The 21,958-nt window shown below is 41.8% G+C and overlaps 1 protein-coding gene across 5 annotated transcripts in view; it reads right to left on the bottom strand.

Annotated features, from left to right (window-relative positions):
- LOC111238948 (breakpoint cluster region protein-like) overlaps nt 1–21,958 on the bottom strand; it is an 81,368-nt gene that overhangs the window by 10,701 nt on the left and 48,709 nt on the right. For all 5 annotated transcript variants that reach the window (XM_022768684.1, XM_022768683.1, XM_022768682.1 and 2 more), the window contains 7 exons: nt 16,974–17,078; nt 15,491–15,676; nt 10,478–10,585; nt 8,634–8,694; nt 8,467–8,519; nt 7,568–7,708; nt 323–444 (listed from right to left, as the gene is read on the bottom strand). In XM_022768684.1, the coding sequence (XP_022624405.1) occupies nt 323–444; nt 7,568–7,708; nt 8,467–8,519; nt 8,634–8,694; nt 10,478–10,585; nt 15,491–15,676; nt 16,974–17,078 (776 nt within the window). The remainder of the gene's footprint in view (nt 1–322; nt 445–7,567; nt 7,709–8,466; nt 8,520–8,633; nt 8,695–10,477; nt 10,586–15,490; nt 15,677–16,973; nt 17,079–21,958) is intronic.

Here is a 21,958-nt window from a genome sequence, read left to right on the forward strand (position 1 = left end):
CTCTCTGTTGTGTGAACTTTAATGTCTTAAACTTGAAAACTGATACTGCCATTGTGCTGTATCAGAGGGTCTTTGATAATCATTCATTATGGTTTGTATTCTACTTTAGTTACTTAATTATTTTTACAAACATTTTTGGTCATTTCAGGTCTAAGAGATATAATTCTGAACTGTGAATTGGGGTTTCAACTGAAGACATACATGTTTCAGTAGCATTCATTTCAAACTGTTATCACATAAGATTAAAGATTTTGCTGTATTTTGCAGTTGGAGTCACTCTAGCTCCCAGAGAGCAAGACACGAAACCCGTCATGTTTCTTACCCTCCAATCTGCTTTTTCAGTTTGGCGCAGAGCAGCAGATCTGTGAAGAGGAAGACATGTCGCAGCTTCCTGGCTCCCTCCACCAACTCCACCATGAAACTGTCCTTCAGCAGCTGCCGGTTCTGTGGTGACAACAGACAACAGACAACAGACAACAGACAACAGACAACAGACAACAGACATCAGACAACAGTGGTGGGTCAGTAACAAAAACCTTTTGGTGTTAATATCATAACAGTTGGCAAAAAAAAAAAAAAAAAGCTTACTCTCTACAGTGAGGAAAAACAGCATATAATATCAGCGATGAGACATTTTTATGAGTCACAGTAACAAGTCTGTTATATTCTGTGGACAGGACACAGTCAGTTCGCAGAGTCTTTGTGTTTGCGCCGCATCCAAAAGCTTTACCCCTCCTCCTCTCCTCCCAGATTCCCAATCCTGTTCTAACAGTGTGAAACTTGGAGGAGACATTGAGGCAAAGAACAGTGTAGAGGAGAGGAGGCAGACAAGGAGGCTGGAGTTTAGCTTTACTTGCTGCACCATCATCAGAAACTCAACTGTCAGAGACAAAGCTCATGTGCAACCTACTAATGTTTATTGAATGATAACCAAATTATTACCCAAAAGGTTTGCAGGGTTTAGCGTTGAATAACGTTGATCAAACTGATAGATTATTTTGTTATATTCTGGTGTTATCATCAATGTCCCGGTGATGGGGGGAAAAGGAAGAGTGATGTTTGGAACCCTGGGACTGATTACTGACGTCAGACTATGTAATGAGATGTGTAATACTGCAATTTGCCAAAAGGGGGCAGTGATGTCATTTTCCAAAGCAGAAAACACATTTCAAAGAATGGACTTGGAACAGACACAGTGAGAAGACAAATGTTAAACCACAACTTAATAGTTAATGGTTCATTTACATGCTCATGCCCCTGGTTTTACTGGTGGTATGGATGAGACAGGTATGAACGGTTGGTTGTTAAGTATAAGAGCATAAAATGAAATTCTGTAGTTGTCTGTGAGGATTCCCTGTCATTCAGGTCTTGGTTATCCAAGAAGTTTGGACTGAGGGTAACTGGACATGGTTGTAGGTGCTTGGTGCTCTCGTCCAAGAGGCTTCTTCAGTTCTGACTAACTGATGGGAGGGAGGTTGCAAAAACAGTCTTCGGAGCCCACTCAAACAATGGTCCCGATAATGACCCCACAGAGGTTAAATACCTGGGACTCCCCACCAGTCAGTCAGAGCTGAAGAAGCCTCTTGGTGACGGATTCAAGTATCTACAACCAAGTCCAGTCTCACTTGACACAACCCGTCTTGGATAAATTCTGTATCTGTACTCAGCGGGTAGGGTCTAGTAACGAGGGGCCCAAATTATATAACAAATTATATAATTGTATGAACAAATCTGTTTTCAGCGGTCAAAGATGAGCTTTATTTTTCAAGTTTCCCCTGATTTGGTTTATTCTCTAAGTTTCATGCAGATGAATTTAACAAAGTTTATCTTAACGTTAAAGAGTGAGCCTTGCTAGCTAACAACACTATAACATTAACAATGTGCAGAGATAAAGGATTTTACAGTCCATCTGCTGCTGCTCTCCCAGCCAAACAAATCGGAAAGTAGGTTTATTCACCAAGATCTGCTAGAAAACTGTATTTCTTATCTACAGGCCACCCCTACATCCTTATCTTCCTCTTGGTGTCCTCCCCCACCTGTCCCCTCCATCATGAACACACAGTTACTGTCACTGCCAGAACACACTGAAGTGGAGCTGATGCAAACGTAGGAGAGGGTGCGTGTGCTTACAAAGCCTGACTGGACATCTGCTGGCAGAGAGGAGGCTCATGCTGTGTCACACAGTGTTAGCGTTTGTGCATGACGGAGAGGGTGCAGGGAAGGTGAGAAAGACAGAGAAATGAGAGCCTGACGGAGAGAATGTGTCAGCGAAAGGAAAGAAAATGGAGAGAGAGAAGAAAAAGTCACAGAGAGAGAGAGAGAGAGAGAGAGAGAGAGAAAGTCGCTCCCACTGCAATAGTCATACTGCAGTTTTCTTAGTGTTGATACCAAACCATGTGACACGTCACTAAAGCAGCTCCTCTGCAGTGATCTGACACACACACACACACACACACACACACAGACGGAAAGGAAAGCCTACAGCTGACTAAAAATCATATTCTGATCCCCACAATAAGAATCTAATAGAAATTTATTTCCCACAGGTGGATGTAATTATTCACCTGCCATGATGGCGGCCTGTGATAGATAACTCTCAGCTTTCTGTCTGGCATTTGTCGCTGGTGGCAAATGGGATGCTACATCTGTCAGTGCGCAAACAACAAGATGATGAAATTCCACATAAGAGAATTGTCTTGTTCAAATCACTCCTTCCTCTTCCCTATGGTCCCGCTATAATTTCTTTGATCCGGTTTGTGTTGTAGCACAGACTAGGATGTGTTGAAATGAGTCTCTGCTAAGTATTCTCTTTACATGTTCAGCATTCAGTTTCCATCTTTGGGTTCTGGGATGTAGATGACATGGGAACGACACAATCCACATGTAATGGAGGATATCCTTCCAACTAGGATATAAACCAATGCTCCATCTTGCCTCACTTCTGTCAATCTACATCCTGTCATGTCAGTCTATATTTAGGATGTGTACTGTACAGTAGTTTGAATGTGTCCTCAGTCACACTGCCGCTCTCAGTTTTGGTATACTGCTCAGACACAACATTAAACTGTGGGAATGAGGAATACTGGGGATACTATGAAGAAAGGCATGCTTGTTAAAAGCCCCAATGCACCATCGGTATACAGCAAACTGATCTTTACATCACAGTCAAGTCTACATGGTTGCAGTTGGGCGCAGCAATATGAAGATTCAAGGTTTAAAGGACATGTAATCCACATGCATTCATAAAACAAATACAGTATGTAGGGATTCAACTTTCATAAGCAATAAATGAAAAAACACATATAGAGACATAGGTGTCTACTGCCATGCTAGCAGCTCTGTGTGAATCTATCAGCATGCTAACATGCTCACAATGACAATGTTAATATATTTAGAAGGTATAATACAAACCATGTTCACCATCTTAGTTTAAAACATTAGCATGCCAACACACGGCTGATGGGAATGTTATTCGTTTTCCAGTTGTTTGATCATAAACCAAAGTACAGTTTTGGGAAAGTGAAATTTGAAACTGGAATATAAAAACTTTAGCCTGCTGGAGCTGCTAGATGAAAAGTCAGATGATCACCAAAGTTATTAGGATTGATCGCCTGGACACTGTGGATGAAAATGTCAGCCTCGTGGTGGCGCTAGAGGCAAGCCATTCGGCTACACTACTGCTGAACATCAGACTTTTGTTGTAATTTTTTGTAATTTTTATGTTTATTTATTTTCATATATGTATATTACTTTTCTTTCTTTCTTTCTTTCTTTCTTTCTTTCTTTCTTTCTTTTTTTCTGCTGTTTGTACTCTTATCTTCTAACTTCTTTTTAACTATTCAAAGAGCCCAGTCTAATAATCTGGCTCGCCTCTCCAACTAGTGGTGACAAGATGCTTTTTCGTGAGCCTGTGTTAACAGTGACGTAACGTGGCACTGCGGTATCACTCCACATCACAGCTGGTTATGGTCACAATTGGACCACACCTTACCATGACGCTGGGGTGTGGTCAGAGGTTTCAGGAGACTTATTGTATACCTTTCAGCCCACAGAGCCCAGTGCAGCTATTTTAACTCCTTCCAAAATCTAGTGTGACATTATTCTTCAAGTATTTTTTTTTTCTTTTCTGTGGATGGTTTGTGCAGTTTTGAATCTTGAACCTTATGTCTGGTAGCGACATTGTTATCCAACAAGCTAAAATCTCCTGTGACAATCATGATGAGTCAGCAGCAAATTCTTAAATTGGACTATTTTATTGATTGGATTACTGAACAGAAGGTACAGCAGTAGATTAGGTTGGATTATTATACAGAAGGCTCCTCATACAGATTAGAATGAAGGGTCAGTCGATGATGCTTTTTTGTGTTACACAGGACCTGCTTGATTTGTTTTCATGTTCAGGTAAGTGACCTTGACTTGAAAAATGACCCACTGAGAAACTACACCACCCATCCAGGCTCAGTGGTAATCCTCTCCTCTATTGATCCCATGATAAAGAGATAAAATAAAAGGAGGGATAACAGCTAGATTAGGGATTTTATGGGCATCTAACTGTGTGGGAGTGAGTGGGAATCGTGTGGAGGGATAAAGGGAGACAGGACACAACAACACAGGGACACAAATGATCTGTTCAACCTGCACGTTTAAGTCTTTTGTCAAAAACCCTTTGCAGAGGTTTAGACTTGATTCAATCAGAGTTAAGACATTTTGAATGTTCTTTTTTGGATCAGAAGCTGGAGTACTTATCAACAGATAACAGCGCTGTTCACAGGAGTTTATTAATCGTGTACTGAATGAAAGGTTTGACGCATTCGCTAAATGTTTTTTTTTTTTTTTAAATTAAGGTGGAGTGTTTTATGTTTGGATGAAGACATACAGTATTCCAGTTAAGGCTTTTTTCTAAATGAGTAATCTGATGAATCTAAAATGTGCTTATGCTGCTGCTTTGCTCTGCGACCGGGGGAAAAAGGCATCCTTAACAAACCAGCTGTCTCAGCGCATCAGATGACATTTTCATAATATCGAAAAGCCAGTAGGAGAAATGTGACTTTCTCCATTTCTCATAAATAGCTGACCGGAACATCAGCAGCACCAAAGTGGAGGAAGGAGAGCGATGCGAGGCAGAGCACGCTGACAGCACAGAACGCAGATTAAATATTGACCATCTCCTGGAGGAGCCTCGCTGAGAGCGTGTGCACGAGTAATGGCATGAATTTACAAAAGATCCATGTTTATATTTAGAATACACGCTTGAAGGGGCATCGCTGCGCTTGTGTGTTTTGTTGCTGTGTGTGTGTGTGTGTGTGTGTTTGTGTGGTGTGTATGGGGATGTGTTTGCATGATGACACAGTGAAAGAAAGACATACAGAAAAAAGGGGTGTAGATGATTTCTACTCGAAATACACACACACACACACACACACACACACACACACACACACACACACACACACACACACACACACACAAACACGCACCAGGACTGTATCTTTCCCAAAGGCAAACAAAGCAGAGTGAGGAGGTGAACTGAGACTTAGGCAGCGCCATCATTCGCTTTTATATTAAGCAGTTTCTGTTTGTCCCCTCCCATCATCTGGCAGGGCCAGGGCCTCTGGGGGCCACTTGTGCTGCTCTGCTCCTGCATGCCTCCACTGAGGAAGCCACGGGTTACTCGCTAGTGTGTACGCAGGGAGTTTTCACCTCTTCTCATCGTAACTATTGAATAATAGAAAAAAGGTTACCGATTACTGCAGGGAACTTCTATTTAAACGTTTCTGCCCTGTTATGTTGCAGATGTGTTCCCCATACTCCACAATCATTAGTGTGGATTTAACTCAACACCATGCCAAAGTTTAGAGACTCTGTGTTTCTGATTGTTTGAACAGCTACTACGAGCCCTGTGTGCAGCCAATTAAAATAAATGTAATTTTGCCCACACAAATTCTGCCATGATCAAATTTGTGTTGAAAGCGTTCATCACATGAACAGAGGATTATGAAGGAAACTCCTTTACTAAGTTAAACCATCAGTACTACAAGAGGCCTGAGTCCTGACGGCACAGAAAAAGTTTAGCTACTGGAACTGCGCTGATGGTGATGTGTACAGACATCAGCAGAGCGACAATCCAGAAGGGTGAATGTGTGCTGACGTGGTAGTTTGAACCACAAAACTTGATTGTTTTATTTAATTATAAGTATTAAACAGCATTTCAGCTGGATATTCTCTCCTAGGAGTGATAACAGTGATTTAAGCGCCTTCCTCGTCACTGCATGCTAAACGTCAGCTTGTCAACTTCTCCAGGTAATGACAGTCTTTTGAAGCGTCTAACACGTTGCAGCTCAGTTGGTGAAATGCAGAGAAAAACCTCAGGCATATTATATACAGTGTCTATGATAAGGTAGAATATAATGAGCCCCATTGATTTCTATGTGCTGCTTTCATGTATCCATCATAAATATTTGATGGCTGGTGTGGAGGTCTGGCCAGACTGGGGTGGAACTGGGGCCTGCGGGGATAGAAGGGGAGGTATGGCAGGCAAGTGTGTGTGTGTGTGTGTGTGTGTGTGTTTTGTGTCTGGGTGTGTGTGTGTATATACGTATGTTCAAAGGCAAACAAGAGCAAGAGAAAGAGAGAGAGTGAATGGAACAGAGAGTAGGAAAAGAGTGCGTTTGTGTGTGTATGGGAGGGTGCGGTAACGACCCCCCTGTGAGCGGAGGGAGGAGCCGACAGAGCCTTTTCATTCGCTCGCTCCTGCCCTCCGTTTATGAATAATTAACTGGGAATCTGCCAGTCAGAGCGGACTGGTGGCTCATTACAAGGCATTATGTACGGCAGTGTCACGCAAGCTATCAATCAAGACGCATCCATTCATGTGCGGGAGAGACAGTGGGGGGTAGGTTGTGTGTGTGTGTTTGCGTTAGGGGAGATGGAGAGATGGGGAAGCCACAAGAGAGACACAGAGCAAACAGAGAATCACCCTCGACTACGCAACCCTGGTATGACCATATAAGGGCATGGGCTCTGCTTTAGGCTTCAGATTGGTGGTGGCCCCTCTACAGCCATACACTCATTTGACTGTGACTTCAAGGTTATTTAGAGGGAGGGGTCATTACATCATCATGCTCAACAAATATACATATCTATCTATCTATCTATCTATCTATATATATATATATATATATATATATATAGATATATATATACATATTGACACACACATATATATATGTTATACTATTATCTTTGCCATCACCTGTCTGTAGTGGAGGAAATACTTTGTAGCACCTTGGTGTTTTATTTTGGTTAAAATAAGTGTTGTAATATTAGACCATTGAGAACATACCACAACTATTTCCTGCTGTTGTCTTTACGAGCAGTATTACCATGTTCAGGATCGATAGATCAAATTAATTAAAGCAATAGTTCTGATTTTCTGATGTAAGGTGGCATGTTTTTTTTTCTATAGCATGTTTCATGGATATTAAACTAAAGTCCTGTGTCCACAGATAAAACAACCACTTTAAGATGCAACACAACAAATAACAAAAAAAACTGTCTGAACACTCACCTCTCCCTTCTTGACCGTCATAGACTGGCGTCGGGGCGTTGTCTCCTCATTGATGCTGGACAAAAAGTTCTGGGAGATCCGCAAGGCATCCTGCAGAAGAGGGTGGTCCGGGTGGCTGGTGGGCGTGTGTTTGAGCAAGTCCTACAGTACAGAAGCAGATGAAGAAATATTAACTGTCAAAGGCAAGCATATTAAAGCACACATACCAGGGTATATATATATATATATATATATATATATATATACAGTATGCACACAGATGTGCAACTGAAAAGTTACAGCAGAGTACATGTAACTATTGGTCATTCAAGCATGCTCCTCATTTTTTTTTTCCAACTTAAGCTCTTTGATGCACAAACAGTTCACTCAACATCTTACTCAGAGTTCATGTCTCAAATGCACCCCCGCTGAAAACAGAACATAGGTTATTACTTTTTCATAGATGCAAAAACTAGACCGAGAGTCCTTGCAATAAATGGTAAAATGAAGACAGTAAGTTAAGCTGCCAGCTTCGCTAAAACACTAAACTGGCTGTGCAGTGGTACAAGAAGTTCCCACAGGAGGTAGAGAAATGAGAAACAAGACGTTAGAATAATAACACGAAGCCTGTATTTCTGTGTCACTTTAAAGTCCAAAACACATGAAACTGTGAACAAACATATGTACACATCCCATGATTACATCTGTAATGTGTTACATACAGTATCTAATATGATCCAGCATTGCAACTGTTGTTATTTCAAAGACCCTCAGGTCGGGAAATTGTTCTTTGCCCAAATGTTTTTGGAGATGGTGACCAAATATATCGTAGAGTTTTCATCAAACAGTAAAATAGCGTGTTTTAGTCTGCAGTGACAATATTACGTAGAATTGCTGTGTCAGCGCTCCCGCACACTTACATGAAGTACCAATGTGCTGCGCGTCACTCTGTCCACTGGTTTATAGAGTAAAGCTGTGGATTAGAAAGAGGAGAAATCAAGTTGTAGAGTTGTTTGTATGACTGAAATGTAATATCTTAAACATAAATATTTCAATTAATATTATGTTTGAATATTTGGTGACTGACCCTCTAGCGAGTTCTTGGCCGTCTGGTCCTTACAGTCCCTGGGGCTCCTCACCTTCAGGTTCTGTTTGGAGACAAAAGGCAAGTTCAAACAGTGAGCCTCTAAAAAAAAAAGACCTTTACAGTACAGTAAGTGGTTGGAAACCACAGTGAGGTTATTATCTTTGCTCTTGCTATGAGGTCATCCACTCCCAAATTAATTATGCCATCCTCAGCAGCCCCCCCCCCCACCACCACCACCTTTCTCAGATGGCTCAGAGTCATGCATCATTACTTAGACCATTAACAACCCTCGATGATGAATTCCCCATCCTGCATGTAGACACCAGCCTCAGCGCTAACTGGTAGACCTCATAAAACATAGACGAAGACTGATGATGGATCAGAAACTGCCACATGCTTGAAAAAATAGAGAAAGAAATGGGACAAGAAGCTCCCAGACTTAAACCATCCAGACTGCTGAATATACATGGCGTAACACTGAATTTTATTTTTATCCCAATAACCTAAAGCTAATTAATAAATAATGTACAAACTGCAGTTCAAATAAACTTCCCACAACGTGTTACAGTTATAATGAGGCTGAATCTAAGGCTGAATCTGGACTCATTTTTTCGGCTGGACGAACAGAAAAATCCCAAAATGCATGTAATACTGTTTGAGCTTCCACAGTCCCAATCCATATTAGACCATTTGAATGTAACACAGTTGGGAGTGTAGATTACTCACCCAAACCAGGAGTGGTTTTGTTATATCAGCCTGCAAAACTAGATTTGACGCATTAGAGTCAGTGTTTTCAAATCTAGTTTGTCCACGATAAAAGATATTGTTCTGAGCCATCGCAGCTGTTGGAAACTTGTGTTTAGGGAAAAGATAAATTTACGAATTTATTACGCTGTCAAGCCTCATCTAGAGTCTGTGTAGGTGATACTGAGCTCATATTTTTCTGGTCAGACATGAGAACGAGAATAAGAGCTCTTAGGGCCAAATACGACAGAAAACTCCAGCCACCGCCCTCTGTATTATTCCATTTAACTGATGTACAAACATATGCAACAGACAAGCAATATTGTACGCATGGGCACACACACAAACACACACACACAAAATTGACACCGGCTGCCTTTGTATAGAAATATTCAGCAGAACATTCAAATTTAAGTGCAGGGAAATGATAAAAGCTGTGTGGGTGAATAATGGGAGAGCGTTTTGCGAGTACAGTACATCAGGTACAAACTAAAAGCAGCTGTAAAAGAGACTCTTTCTATACAACAGGGTTCAGAAACTGCTCCTTCCCTTAATAACACATCATTTAACACTGTGTTGTTAAGTAAGTCATCTTTTTTTGTCGTTTCTGTGCGACTGCCTTTCCTTTACAAATGCAGAACCGCCTCTTCCACGTCAGAGGGCTACTGAGCTACATTACTTGGTGACTTAATATCTCTTTGGCGATGCATAAATCAAAAGATCACCAACCAGATAATCATCTTGTGGAATATAGGCAAGAAATACTAGAGTTTAACAAACACTTTAGAGTAAAGATGGTGTAAATTTCCTCCTGTGATAAATGCTGAACCAAACAGTGACTTACTTTTATCTTAATTAGACACAGCATCACTCCATACATCAAAGGAAAAAGAACAAGTTGTGAAACTCAATTGGATAATTTGCTGGTATGCAGGGGTTAAGTGTCTGACTGACTGATTTAACACGGTGGTAAAATGATCCCATAACTCAGAGATCACAGATTTAATCACTGCAACAACACTGAGCCAGTAACTGTTCTCTTTTCGTCTACTATCCCTGCTTGGTATCCTTATTTGTTATTTTCGCCTTCCCCTGCTTACCTCAGAGATTTCAGCAAACTGTGTGTTGGCCTGGCAGCACTTCTCCGCCGTCTCCACAGCCAGCTCGTAGTTGTCCACAAATGCTCGGTAAACTCCCAGCTGGCTGGCCTGGTGGAGAGCAAGAGGAAGAAAGAGGGGAAGGATGCGATGTTAACGTAGAAAACAAAGAAGTTTGACAGCAAACTTGTGCATCACTCTATTAATTACAGTCAGAGTCAGCTTCTATATTGTAGGAGGAATAAATAGCCGGCAAACAGCATTACCCACGTGTTCAGACACAACAGCTCATTGTAAAGACACTAAAAGCAATGAAAGTAGGTCTTTCAGCGAGAAACTCAGACACACGGTCCCTCTTCACTACTTCCTCCACTTCATCCCTTCACTGCACACACCAACTGCAACTCTAACGTTGCTCTAAACTTAATATGAAATATTGTTTTCTAAAAATATCTAAAAACAAGTGATAAGGAGACCAGCCTGCACATCTTTGTGCATTGTCAAGCTTTATTGACACGTAAACGCAACAAAGAAACACACACACAAAGCTTCGGAGAGTTTAACTGTGACAATGCTGGAGATCAATAGTGAGGAACAGTAGTATCACAAATAGACAAATCTTTACAACAGACAGTATGACGTCCACCTTGACTTTCTCAGTGTAACTTAAAAAAAAACAAACAAACAGGAAAACTGCAAAAGTGAGATGAATCATCCTTGAAATTTCATAACAGAGACGAGAGCTTTAGACTGTAAATGACCTGCAGACAATTCAACGAAACCACCAGCACAACAGAGAGACACGGATCACGGTCACAACAACAGCGTGTTACCACGGTGCTCCTCGCAGCCAGGCCCGTTGCCACAGCAACCGGGGAGACCTGCACTGTGCTGGGGCGAGTAATTAATGATTGGTGTAACGGAGGCTATGAAAGCACGTTTAGGAAGCTGTACGGCTGAATAAAACTCCGGCAAACGCTGCCTGCCAGCGCTGCGATCCATCTCCACGGCAAACAAAAGAACAGTCAATTCTCCTGAACAAAAACCAAAGGAGGAGAGAGTACAGTGGAGACGGGCTTTGTGTGTAATGTACACACACCTCTGAAAAGAATAGCAAATGCCTCAGTAACTTTCACCTGAGTGTAATGAATATATGAGCGCATTGAACCTTTAAAGCTCATTGTGACCAAACTTACAACTATCCATCAGCCCTTTTAGCCCAATATGAGCCAATGTAGAGCTCAAATTCTTTTTGTTCTTTCCAGAGTCCTGTAGTTCTGGCCATCATTTGTATCTATTACGATAACATTACTCACCACAGTAATTGCTGAGATCTCAAAGTCCAATGGGGAAACAAGCGTGAGCGGTCAAGACAATCATACGCAGTCCTTAATTTCATTTTGTTACACTGGATTTTGTTTCATCTTATCTTAATGTTGATGTAATCCAGTGCAACAGACACTCTTATTCTCTCTTATTGTTGTTGATATTGAAATTGTTGCCTTGTGTGAAACACTTTGTAACATGGTTATTGAGGAGTGCTCAATAAATAAGGATTATTATTATTATTATTATCATCATCATCATCACGTGAATAGCAGTGGTGTACTACAAGTGTAAGCCAATAACTGTTACCATAACTATCTCATACGGAGCTCGTTCATTCTCTTACAACCTATTTTTAGGCATGACCCTGAACCTTCATGACCCGACCTGATCTTCGGCGTCAGTGGGAGGGGGAGTTGAGGCAGGAATGTGAAGTCACAAGTTTTCTAAACATCGTTTGCACGTCATCGCTGGCAGTTATACTAGCAGTGTGTATGTGTGATGGATCTGAAAAAAGTCCAAAAAGTAGCCTCAGCTGTGAGACTACATACCACGATCCATCATGGAAAAAAAAACACAACAAACGCACAATGGAAATGTGCGGCTCCTTTGGTAACAAATTACTGTCCTGAATCTGTGTTTTTAAAAATACTGGCTGATGAATTTCAGGCAACAAAACTGTTCCAAAATGGACCTTTGAATTGTGTTTTGCACATACATCCACAACCCAGGAAGAAGTAAGGTGGTGGGAGGCGAGGAGTAAAGCAATTTTCACAATCCTGCAATCCTGTGTCCTGCCCTGGGCCACACAATCTGCACCACAGCGGAGGCCATTCAGAGCGTGACAGTTTGACTGTGGAGAGAAGAGAGAGCCCGAATGTCTGCCAGCCACCTCCACAGAGCCACACACAACGGCGTGAAGGCTTACCGAGTGTTCGGCTGCGGTTACAGTATCATAGCAGAAAATGGCTTTGGGTGATGAAAAGAAACTGCTTGGGTGTTTGGATTTCTCCGTTCGGGATTTGTCCTGCGCGAGACTATGTGTGTAATCCACAGTGGAAAACAACATTAAGGAAACAGCCTCATGACGGACTATGGCCTTTATACGAGAAGGCTGGATTTAGCCGCCTGGTTTGTAAGGGAGTGCTAAAACATATTCATTCTCACATACTTGGTTGTCATTATGAAGTTTCTGCCTGGAAAGCACTCACTGAGATTTTATTAAAAAAAAAAAAAAAAAAAGACTTGCAGCCCTTAAACTCTTAAACCCTGGGAGTAGCAACTAAAAACAGGTTCTGCTGATACAAAATGTCACATGTCTTGGCATCTGCATGGTGCAGGTCTCTCTCTGGATTTAGTCAAAAACACATTTTGTTACAGAATTGCAGTGAAATCTGACGAACCTGATGCACGACCCTACAGCATAGTCTGCTCAGATAATCCAACTATTCATCTTTTTGCCCTACAACAAGGAAGGACAGACAAGCAGGTGTCACGTATCCTCCAACACACGCTGAATACACTCACTATACACTATATACACACACACTACAAATGTGTTCACTGATCAGTCTGTAGGTTGGCTGCGTGAGGCCAAACGAAGGATCAAGAGGTTTTTCTTCTTCGTCTATAAATGCACAGAATCAAGCTCTTTTGGTGCTCCTCCTCCTCTCGGGAGCAACATTCAAAGCCAGTTTATCAGCCTGTCTGTCGTCACGGTAAAAAAAAAAAAAAAAAAAAAAACCTTCCCTTTGCCGCTGTGTATGAAGAGTGTGTTCATGAGGAGCAGAAGCACAAGTGTGATTTAGCCCTATTTTCAGCCTTCAAACACTTCTCTCTGACACTCATGCTCATAACCTGTCACTGACGCTTTGCCTCTTCCTCTTTTCCCTCTGTCTCGCGCCTTCCTTGTTCTGATGTTTTATGACTCCTAAGCCCGTCTGCTCCCCGCAAAGATTTCAGAGTCATGGCGAGACAGCTCTATCAGAGTCGCAGCAGCCTAAATCTACTCGCCTACCCATATTCGACTCTCTCAAACCCCCCCACCCCCATTCCTTGTCTGTATCACCTCCTCTACTCCCATCTAATCTCTTCTCCCTCCCTCTCCACCTCCTAACGGAACGGCTGTCATGTAGCATTTTCCCTTTTTTTTTTGTAGGCTCAGCGTCTTCTCCTCCTGACTTTTATTAACTACTGTCTGGAGTGAGTGAATGGGACAGAACCAATGTGTGTGTGTGTGTGTGTGTGTGTGTGTGTGTGTGTGAATATACTAGTGTGTATGTACAGTATGAATGTGCGTGTGTGTGTGTGTGTAGCTTTGAGCAACAAAGACAGCCAGATTGTTGAAGTTGATAGAAAAAGTGTAAATATACTGTGAAAAAAAAACAGCTGTCTTTGTCAGGCTGACGTAATGGTTGAGAGCAGACAAAGAAAATGGGTTAACGTACGGTCACACTAGCACCTGACAATAGCTCTCGTACACTGTTCACACTCTACAATCACTCTGCTCAGTATTTATTTATTACCCACATCAGAAGGAGCTGAGTGTGGGGTTGTTGTTCGATGGAAGGCTAATGTGAGCGGGGAGCAGTTTCTTTTTTTTGTGGGGGGGGGGGGGGGGGCTATAAACGAGCTGCTAAACAAAGTATTTGATAAAAACTGAATTTTGGTTTGTGCCTCCTTGATAGAAAAAAAATACAAATTAAATCCTCATTTCTTAGGTGAGCCCCAAAGGGAGGCTCCTGAGATAATTTAATAAGAGAGAGAGAGAGCGTGTGTGTGTGTGTGTGTGTGTGTGTGTGTGTGTGTGTGTGTGTGTGTGTGTGTGTGTGAGTGAGTGAGTGAGTGAGTGAGTGAGTGAGTGAGTGAATGAGTGAGTGAGTGAGCAAAAGAGAGAAGCTCCTATTTATAGCAGCTTCTTCGAGACACAAAGCACACAGTGCAGTGATGGCCTCAGCTGCCTGAGGCAGAAAGGCGGCATTGTGAAACACGCCTGCACCTCCCTCTCTCTGTGTGTGTGTGTGTGTGTGTGTGTGTGTGTGTGTGTGTGTGTGTGTTCCAGCACAAGTGAATCTGATGGGGAAAGAGACAGAGAGAGAGAGGGATAGAGAGGTAGGGGGGAGAGTGAGGGAGACACTAGTGGGAGAGGAGCAGTGTTTCAGAGAGAATTATACAAATGATTCATTGTAGGTTAATTGACCCATTGTGAAAATGATTAAATAGACCCAGTGTACATTTGGCCCTAACATCTTTGGCAGAAACCACTGGAGGGCAGAGGGAGAGTGAGCAAGCGGCTGTTGAGGCGGAAATAGGAAGAAAGAGACAATTCAGATTCAATTTGTCCAAATTTGAAATGATAAAGAAGAGCATCACTGCAAAAATCAAATCTACATTTTTGTTATTGGTTTATTGAATTATGCTGGCAGATTCTGCCTCTGAAAGCCTCCTGATTCAAGAAGTGACATTACTGTGAATAATGTCACTCTATCACAGTAGGTTTGCTTTGGATCTGTGTCCACAAGTCAGAAAATGTAGCTGTAGTACCCAGAATGTCCTTTCTAATATTGTCAGCTTTTTTTGGGTGCCCAGTTTTGTCACTCTGATAAGGGTTACCATCAGGCAGTTACATGTTTCTACTGCTATGGATACACACACACAAACATTACAACTCATCTCTTTCCTTTTCCTCACCAGTTTCTGAAAGAGGTCCCCGACTCTCTGGTGGTGGCTCCACTGCTGAACGCGGGGCAAAAGTCCGTCGTAGAACTCCTTGTGGATCTCATAGAGCTCAGGCACTTTGAAGAAGATGGTTTCTATCTGGGCCACAGTGAGGACGGGCTGCGACGTTGTAGCTGCAGCCTTTAGAGGCTTCATGGGCTGAGAGGAATAAACGATGGAGACGACAGGAGTGAACCATGCGGTGCAGTGTGTCTTTGAGTCAACTCAACGTTTAATGAAATGCGTAAATTGGAAAAAAAAAATGATGTGTCCCTTTTACAGGCTTCGAAATCTGTTCTGTATTTGTAAAGCCAGGTACTTTTGATCATGTCTGACTAAGAAAAACACACATTAGCTGCCAAATAAGAGGTACTTAGGCATGTAGAGAATTTTATGACACATGTGAATGCTTTAAATTATAGTACACAACTACACTGTTCTGACTGACAGAGGATCTAAGTACAGAATTACAGTATTTGCAAGGTTACATCTGCATCTTGTACATGCCCTAACAGGCTGCATGTTTTAAAGAGAGACTATGTAACTTTTGAAAAGAGAGATAGCTTTTCTTTACAGGTGAAAAGTTTAGCTAGCAAGTTTTATGAGTTAAACTTGCAACAGCAACACACCATGCAACTTTACTGCCACAGCCTGACTTGTTCTGGTATGACCAGTAGCATAATGGTGGCTATACTGTTAGCTAATGTTAGCAAACTTTGGTATATCCAAAGTTTACTTACTTACTTACTATTTACTTACAGTTAGTTTAGTGTCTGGTTGTGCCACTATTTTTAGCATGTTACATTAATTTAACATTGATTTAATGTGAATTCAATGGTTCTGTGGTGAACGTGTTAGCAAAACAGTTGCATCTGTACACATCTAGCAGACACACAACAACAAACAGTACAGTTGCGAGCCATGGAAACAAAAATAATTAGCTAAAAGATGCTAATATACACCATAGAGATGAAGGGAACTGCAGAGTAGGGTGATAATTCTCTGCTATAACTCTCTGGGTCTGTTGCTATGATATTACACCAGGTCATTTAATCCATTGTTAGTATAATATTAAGTATAAGAGCATCTTTAAAGCCACCGACTTGAGAAATTCATTGGAAATAAGGGAAATTTAATGTGCCATTATCATTTATTTCCACTTGTGGCCATAGCGGCTGCTGTTCAGCCAGTGTTACATAGTCTCTCTTTAATGGTACGTGATATTTATTTGAAAGATCGCTCACACGGGCCTAATAAGACTCAGGATAATGGTTACCCAGGTTAACAGTATGACAAAAATCACTGGAGGTTGACAAATTTCTGTCATCTCATGGATCTTGTTACTGTGATCCATTTATGTTTGCAGATGCCTCTAGTGGCACCAAATGAGTGAATGGGACACCTAATATGATTCTACTGTATATTATCTATTGTGTGTGTGTGTGTGTGCTCTCACCAGCAGCAGTGCCTCCAGATGACTGAGGTATGTTTCTTCAGTGGCCAAGATCCCAGACAGGACCCACTTCCTCATCTCCAAACCTTTTTCCAGGTCACATTCAGTCTGTAACACACACACAGAGACAGACATTTATGTGAGGTTACAACAATGTCCAGAAGTACAATATTATGCACACAACGTAATCCAATCCTGTACGCACCTGCCACTTTTAACTTACATTTGTCACCTCTTTTCACATTGGAAGGCATACAATTTGATTCTTTTGTGTCTGGGGCATGAAGAATATTCAAAGCATGATATTAGTCCTTATATCAGCTGATTAAAGGACCTCTAATATGTCTTGTTTGTAAATCTCAAATTGAAGGGCTCCTAGTCAAGCTTAAAACTCCTGCAGGTTTGCTGTTTGCGAATACTACAGTCTGGAAAATCAAACAGCAACAATTGCACCTTCTAGTAATCGTCTCCAGGTTGCTTCCCCCGTTCCCGTCAGCCCAGTCAAAGCTCACTGAGCAGTACGGACATGAAAGAAAACAGAGAGACAGAGAGATTCCTCGGGCTGTCTTGTTTAACCACGAACTTTGAAATAACTCAAACGGGCAGGGTCTCCCATGGGAGCAAGGTTGGCGTATAAATGTGTGTGTGTGTGTGTGTGTGTGTGTGCAAGTGCACTGAGCCCAGGTTAGTATGTTCAAGCATCCGGTTCCTGAAGCTAAGAGGAAGAGGAGAAGAGGAGATGGAGACATGAAGAAGACAAGGCAGATCCAGGGTAATTAAGAGAGGACAAAGAGTGGAAAGAGGGCAGACATGACGAAGAAGAGACAAAGATACAAGGTACATTTTGTCTATATGCGACCATCTACAAGGTAGAGAGACAGAAAAAAAAAAGTTCTATGGAAAACTTGTTTCATCACAGTGATATCAAAACTTGATTCTCTGCCTCGGTAGCTGGGAAAAATGCAAAGAAGGAGAGAAAAATAAGATAGAGATGAAAGCTAGAACAACAGATAAGTGTGAGGCAGGGAAAATGGTGAGAGGAGTGTATCGCAGACAGAGACGTGGACCCAGAAATGTCCCTTCTTAATGAAATTCCTATCAGGAGCTGTCATGTCTTCTGGGTAGATACTCTATACATAAATCTTACACACCACGCAGCAATCACACTGGTTCCTGGTGAGACAGAGGCTAAAGGAACGCTGAGACTGAGTGCACGAGGAAGGCAAAATGGTCAGGAGGAAAGCACATTTGGGTCTGGCTGCTATGACTTCAGCTGATTCAGCCGGCTGGACTTAAGCTACCTGGCTTCTTCGACTTTAGTGAGACACTGAGGTCTGAGGTGTGTTTGTGTGGATGAGTGTGTGCCTGTGCAAGAGGACGGAAAATCTGTTGAGTAGTGAAAATCAGAGCTAGAGAAAAGATGTGAACTCAAGGATGTGTGTGTATTTTATTGTTTTTTTGTGTATGTTTTATGTAGTTCTTAATTTTTAATATTAATCTTTTAAAGGATGAGTTCACTTGTTTAAAAAAAAATATTTATCTACCTACATCCCTATATGTACAATGAAACCATCATGGTCGACCGTGCGGGCCATAATGAGAGTTGTTCTCAACGCCATTAGGATGGAGGAGACAGGGGACAAAATCTAGGGTCCTCGTTCTGTGCAGGAATGTAATTGCAGCTGAGGGAAATCACAGCTGACATGAGGTTTCAGGTCATTTTCAGACAGAGTTAGAAAAATTTGAACCTAATTATCATTTCTCAGATTAATTGTTCAATTGTTTGTCTGCAAAATGTTAGAAAAAAGTGAAAAATTCACATTACAATTTCCCATAGCCAAAGGTGATGTCTTCAATGTGCTTGTTTTGTCCAAATTAACAATAACAAAGAATAGAAGTAGTAAACCTTCATGTTTGGAATTTTAGCTTATTAAATGACTTAAAACTTTAAAGTTATTAAAATTGCACCATTTCACGTCTCTGTGTGTCAGCCCACTTGTTATTCTACAACATATCTACCCTGCAGAGGTCAAGCATTTTAGAAATATGTACCCTAAAACAACTCACAAGAAGAGCTCAAATGCAGCTCTTCTTGTGAGTTGCATTTGAGCATGTGCTGTGAGTACTGAGTGGGTGTACATGCATTCATTTACTGTAAGTGAAGGGGTAAATGGGCCTGAAACCTGTTTCCATGGCCACTGCATAAGCAGATGCTGGCACGCACCTCAGGGGACTGTTATAGCCCAGAATATTATGAGACGGTCCAGGATTATTATGGCCTCTATTATCGAGGAGTCCATTATCAGCACAGTTACTGCGGTGCCAAATGATTGGTTCGCCTGTTAGCCAAAAACACTATTTAAAAGCAACAAACAAATCCTGCACATCATAAAATTTGGATAGTGAACAATTAAAAACAGCGGTGGTTTTAGTTCAATGAACATCAGTCCTTCATGACGGCAGCTCTGTGCTGGTCTGACCAGGCTGCATAATAAAGTGAACTCAGATGTAAACCACACAGGTGTGACCACGATTCAAAGGGTGTAACTGTGGCTTTAAAGTACAATGCAAATTCTCCTCCTTCTTCATCTGACTGTCTCATCTTTAAGAGTTTATGCCTCTACTGTACACTGAATATCGCCTCTCATTTGCTTTTTCTTTCCTTTGTCTTTTCTTTTTTAGGTGAAGGATAAAGGAATTGATTCTGACAGACATGTATTATGCATCACACAGACTGTCTGGGGATCTGTGCTGTATATAACATTCCCCTGAAAAAGCTTTAATTGCTCATTATGTACAGACTGTAAGACACCCAAAGCAAAAAAGTTTTCTCTTTGTAAATTAAGAGAGCAAATAAAAGGGTACTGGAAGTAAATAAGTGATATATCTATGATTTACGATTGCTCTTAAACGTGTTATGGTGAATTGCAGTGGCTTTGAATTGGTCTGTCTCCACTGACTTAAAAGGGAAAGCCTGGGGCAGCAACGGAGCCCCATGAATGTTTGTGAATAAATGAAAAATGAATGAAAGTCCTCGCCGAGCTACAAGTATCAGCATGAGCTATGTGACTTCACCAGCTGGTAAAAGAACATGAGAAACATGAGGGTCCATTTGAAGTATCAAAAAAGAGAGAAGGAAACTTTAACATCCAGCCACATGTTACTGAACTAGCTGAGAGGAGACGGGAGTCTTAAAGTGTGTATTCATCCTTTCAGACCCCAGACGACTCCCCTAGGAAGTACCCACATCTCCAGACATATCATCTTTTATTCATCGCCGTGGCAGCTAATGAGCCCATCTCTTGGTTCAGACTAAAGGGGTGTCTGCTTGCATTTTTTTTTTTTTTTTTTTGGTAATGAAAAAAGTAAAAATAAAACACGTTCTCCCTGCTGGGTTTGTATTTAGGCTTGTGTGTCTATGTTTTCACATCCAGTACAGTCAACAAAAGCTAATATTTAACATTTGAATCCCCACACTTACACTCTACCAGCTCACACACACGCAGCACCCCCTCTAGCAGTGGCTCTACCTAACATGATTTTGAAAGTCTGATTTTGCTTCTGATTTGTTTATGCATGGATAATGTTCGCAGGAGATACAGGAGGATCAATACAAACAGTGTTTATATGACGAGCGGCCCGATGTAGCTCAGGAGGCTCAGATAGAACCTGAGCCGCAGCAACTGTAATAACATTATTCTCCATCTCTGCCCCTCTCTCTTTTCCCATGGAGCGCAGGAGACTGTCAGCTCACATAAACACTCAGAGCCAAGGTTGGAGAGGATAGAAGTGAGCGTCGGTGCATGCCCCGTTCCACACTTTATTAACCCTTTTCAATTTTCATTTTTCATATTCTAATCTGTTTAGCATCCTGTTCTGCCATCCCTCGCTCTCTGAGATGCCTAATGAGATTGCTTCCTATCGCCGCATGTCTGCTATGTAATGGAGCGGTCTCAGAATTATCCTGCGCTACAGGAGGAAGACAGGTTTTTTTTTTTGTTTTTTTTTTTAAATGCAACATTACTTCTGGGTATTTAAACTGCTCTTCAGCCTGATGTGATAGACGGTGACAGAGTTGGTGTCTACTGGGGTGTTCCACATACGATGCTTGTGATGCTGCATGATTTTAATTACAACAAAACAAGATGTGCAAGCAGTAAAAGTTCATTACAGATGTGACAGATTATAACAAGGTAGATTTCAGTCTTTCCAAGCCTCCTCATCCACTGAAATTCAGTGCTGTCTGAGGAGGAAAAGAAATGACCTCTCCCTGAGGTTGTGGCCTCAAGGTTTGATGTCGCACAGGATGAAGGGGCAAAGAAAACGAGGTGGATTTAGTTGTTTTCATCTACAGTGGGGTTCACCGGGAGCAGAGGAAAGGATTCATGAATTAGGGGGAATTCTGGGGCTACCATAGTGGCCTGGGGGTTTAAGGCGATGACCATAAACTGCAATATCGCAGGTCCAAATCTGGCCAAGGACCTTTGTTGCATGTTGTTTCTCATCTCTCTCTTCTTTTCATGTTTTCTCTTGATTGTAAACTATCTAATAAATCCATAAAATGTCCAGGAAGAACAAAGGAATCCTGTTTTACTTGGTGAGGAAGAACAGTAGAGAGGTTTCTCAAGTAGGTCTTGTACTGTAATTGATTAAAAAGTAGTGCTTGTGAAAGATGTGCTCAGTGTGATGTGCACAGTTGTCATACGTCAGTGGCTGACTTCCGATCAGTGCCCACCCCCCACCCCCCCACCCCCTCTTTTCCCTCTCCAGTGCAGGGAAGAGCCAGATGATCAGAGAACAGGATCCACTGTGAAGAATTAGATCAGCAGTATTGCTGGTGGTGATGACTCATCACAGTGACATCATAAAACCATCAGCTCCCGCTGAGCCAATCAGAGTCTGTCTGGGCTCTGACTCATCAATTAGACTGGGATGCTGTCTGAAAAGAGGCTGTCCAAGGACATATCAAGGGCGATGGTAACTCCATT

Source organism: Seriola dumerili, unplaced genomic scaffold (assembly GCF_002260705.1).
Source record: "Seriola dumerili isolate Sdu_G_001 unplaced genomic scaffold, Sdu_1.0 BDQW01001815.1, whole genome shotgun sequence".
Classification (NCBI taxonomy): domain Eukaryota; kingdom Metazoa; phylum Chordata; class Actinopteri; order Carangiformes; family Carangidae; genus Seriola; species Seriola dumerili.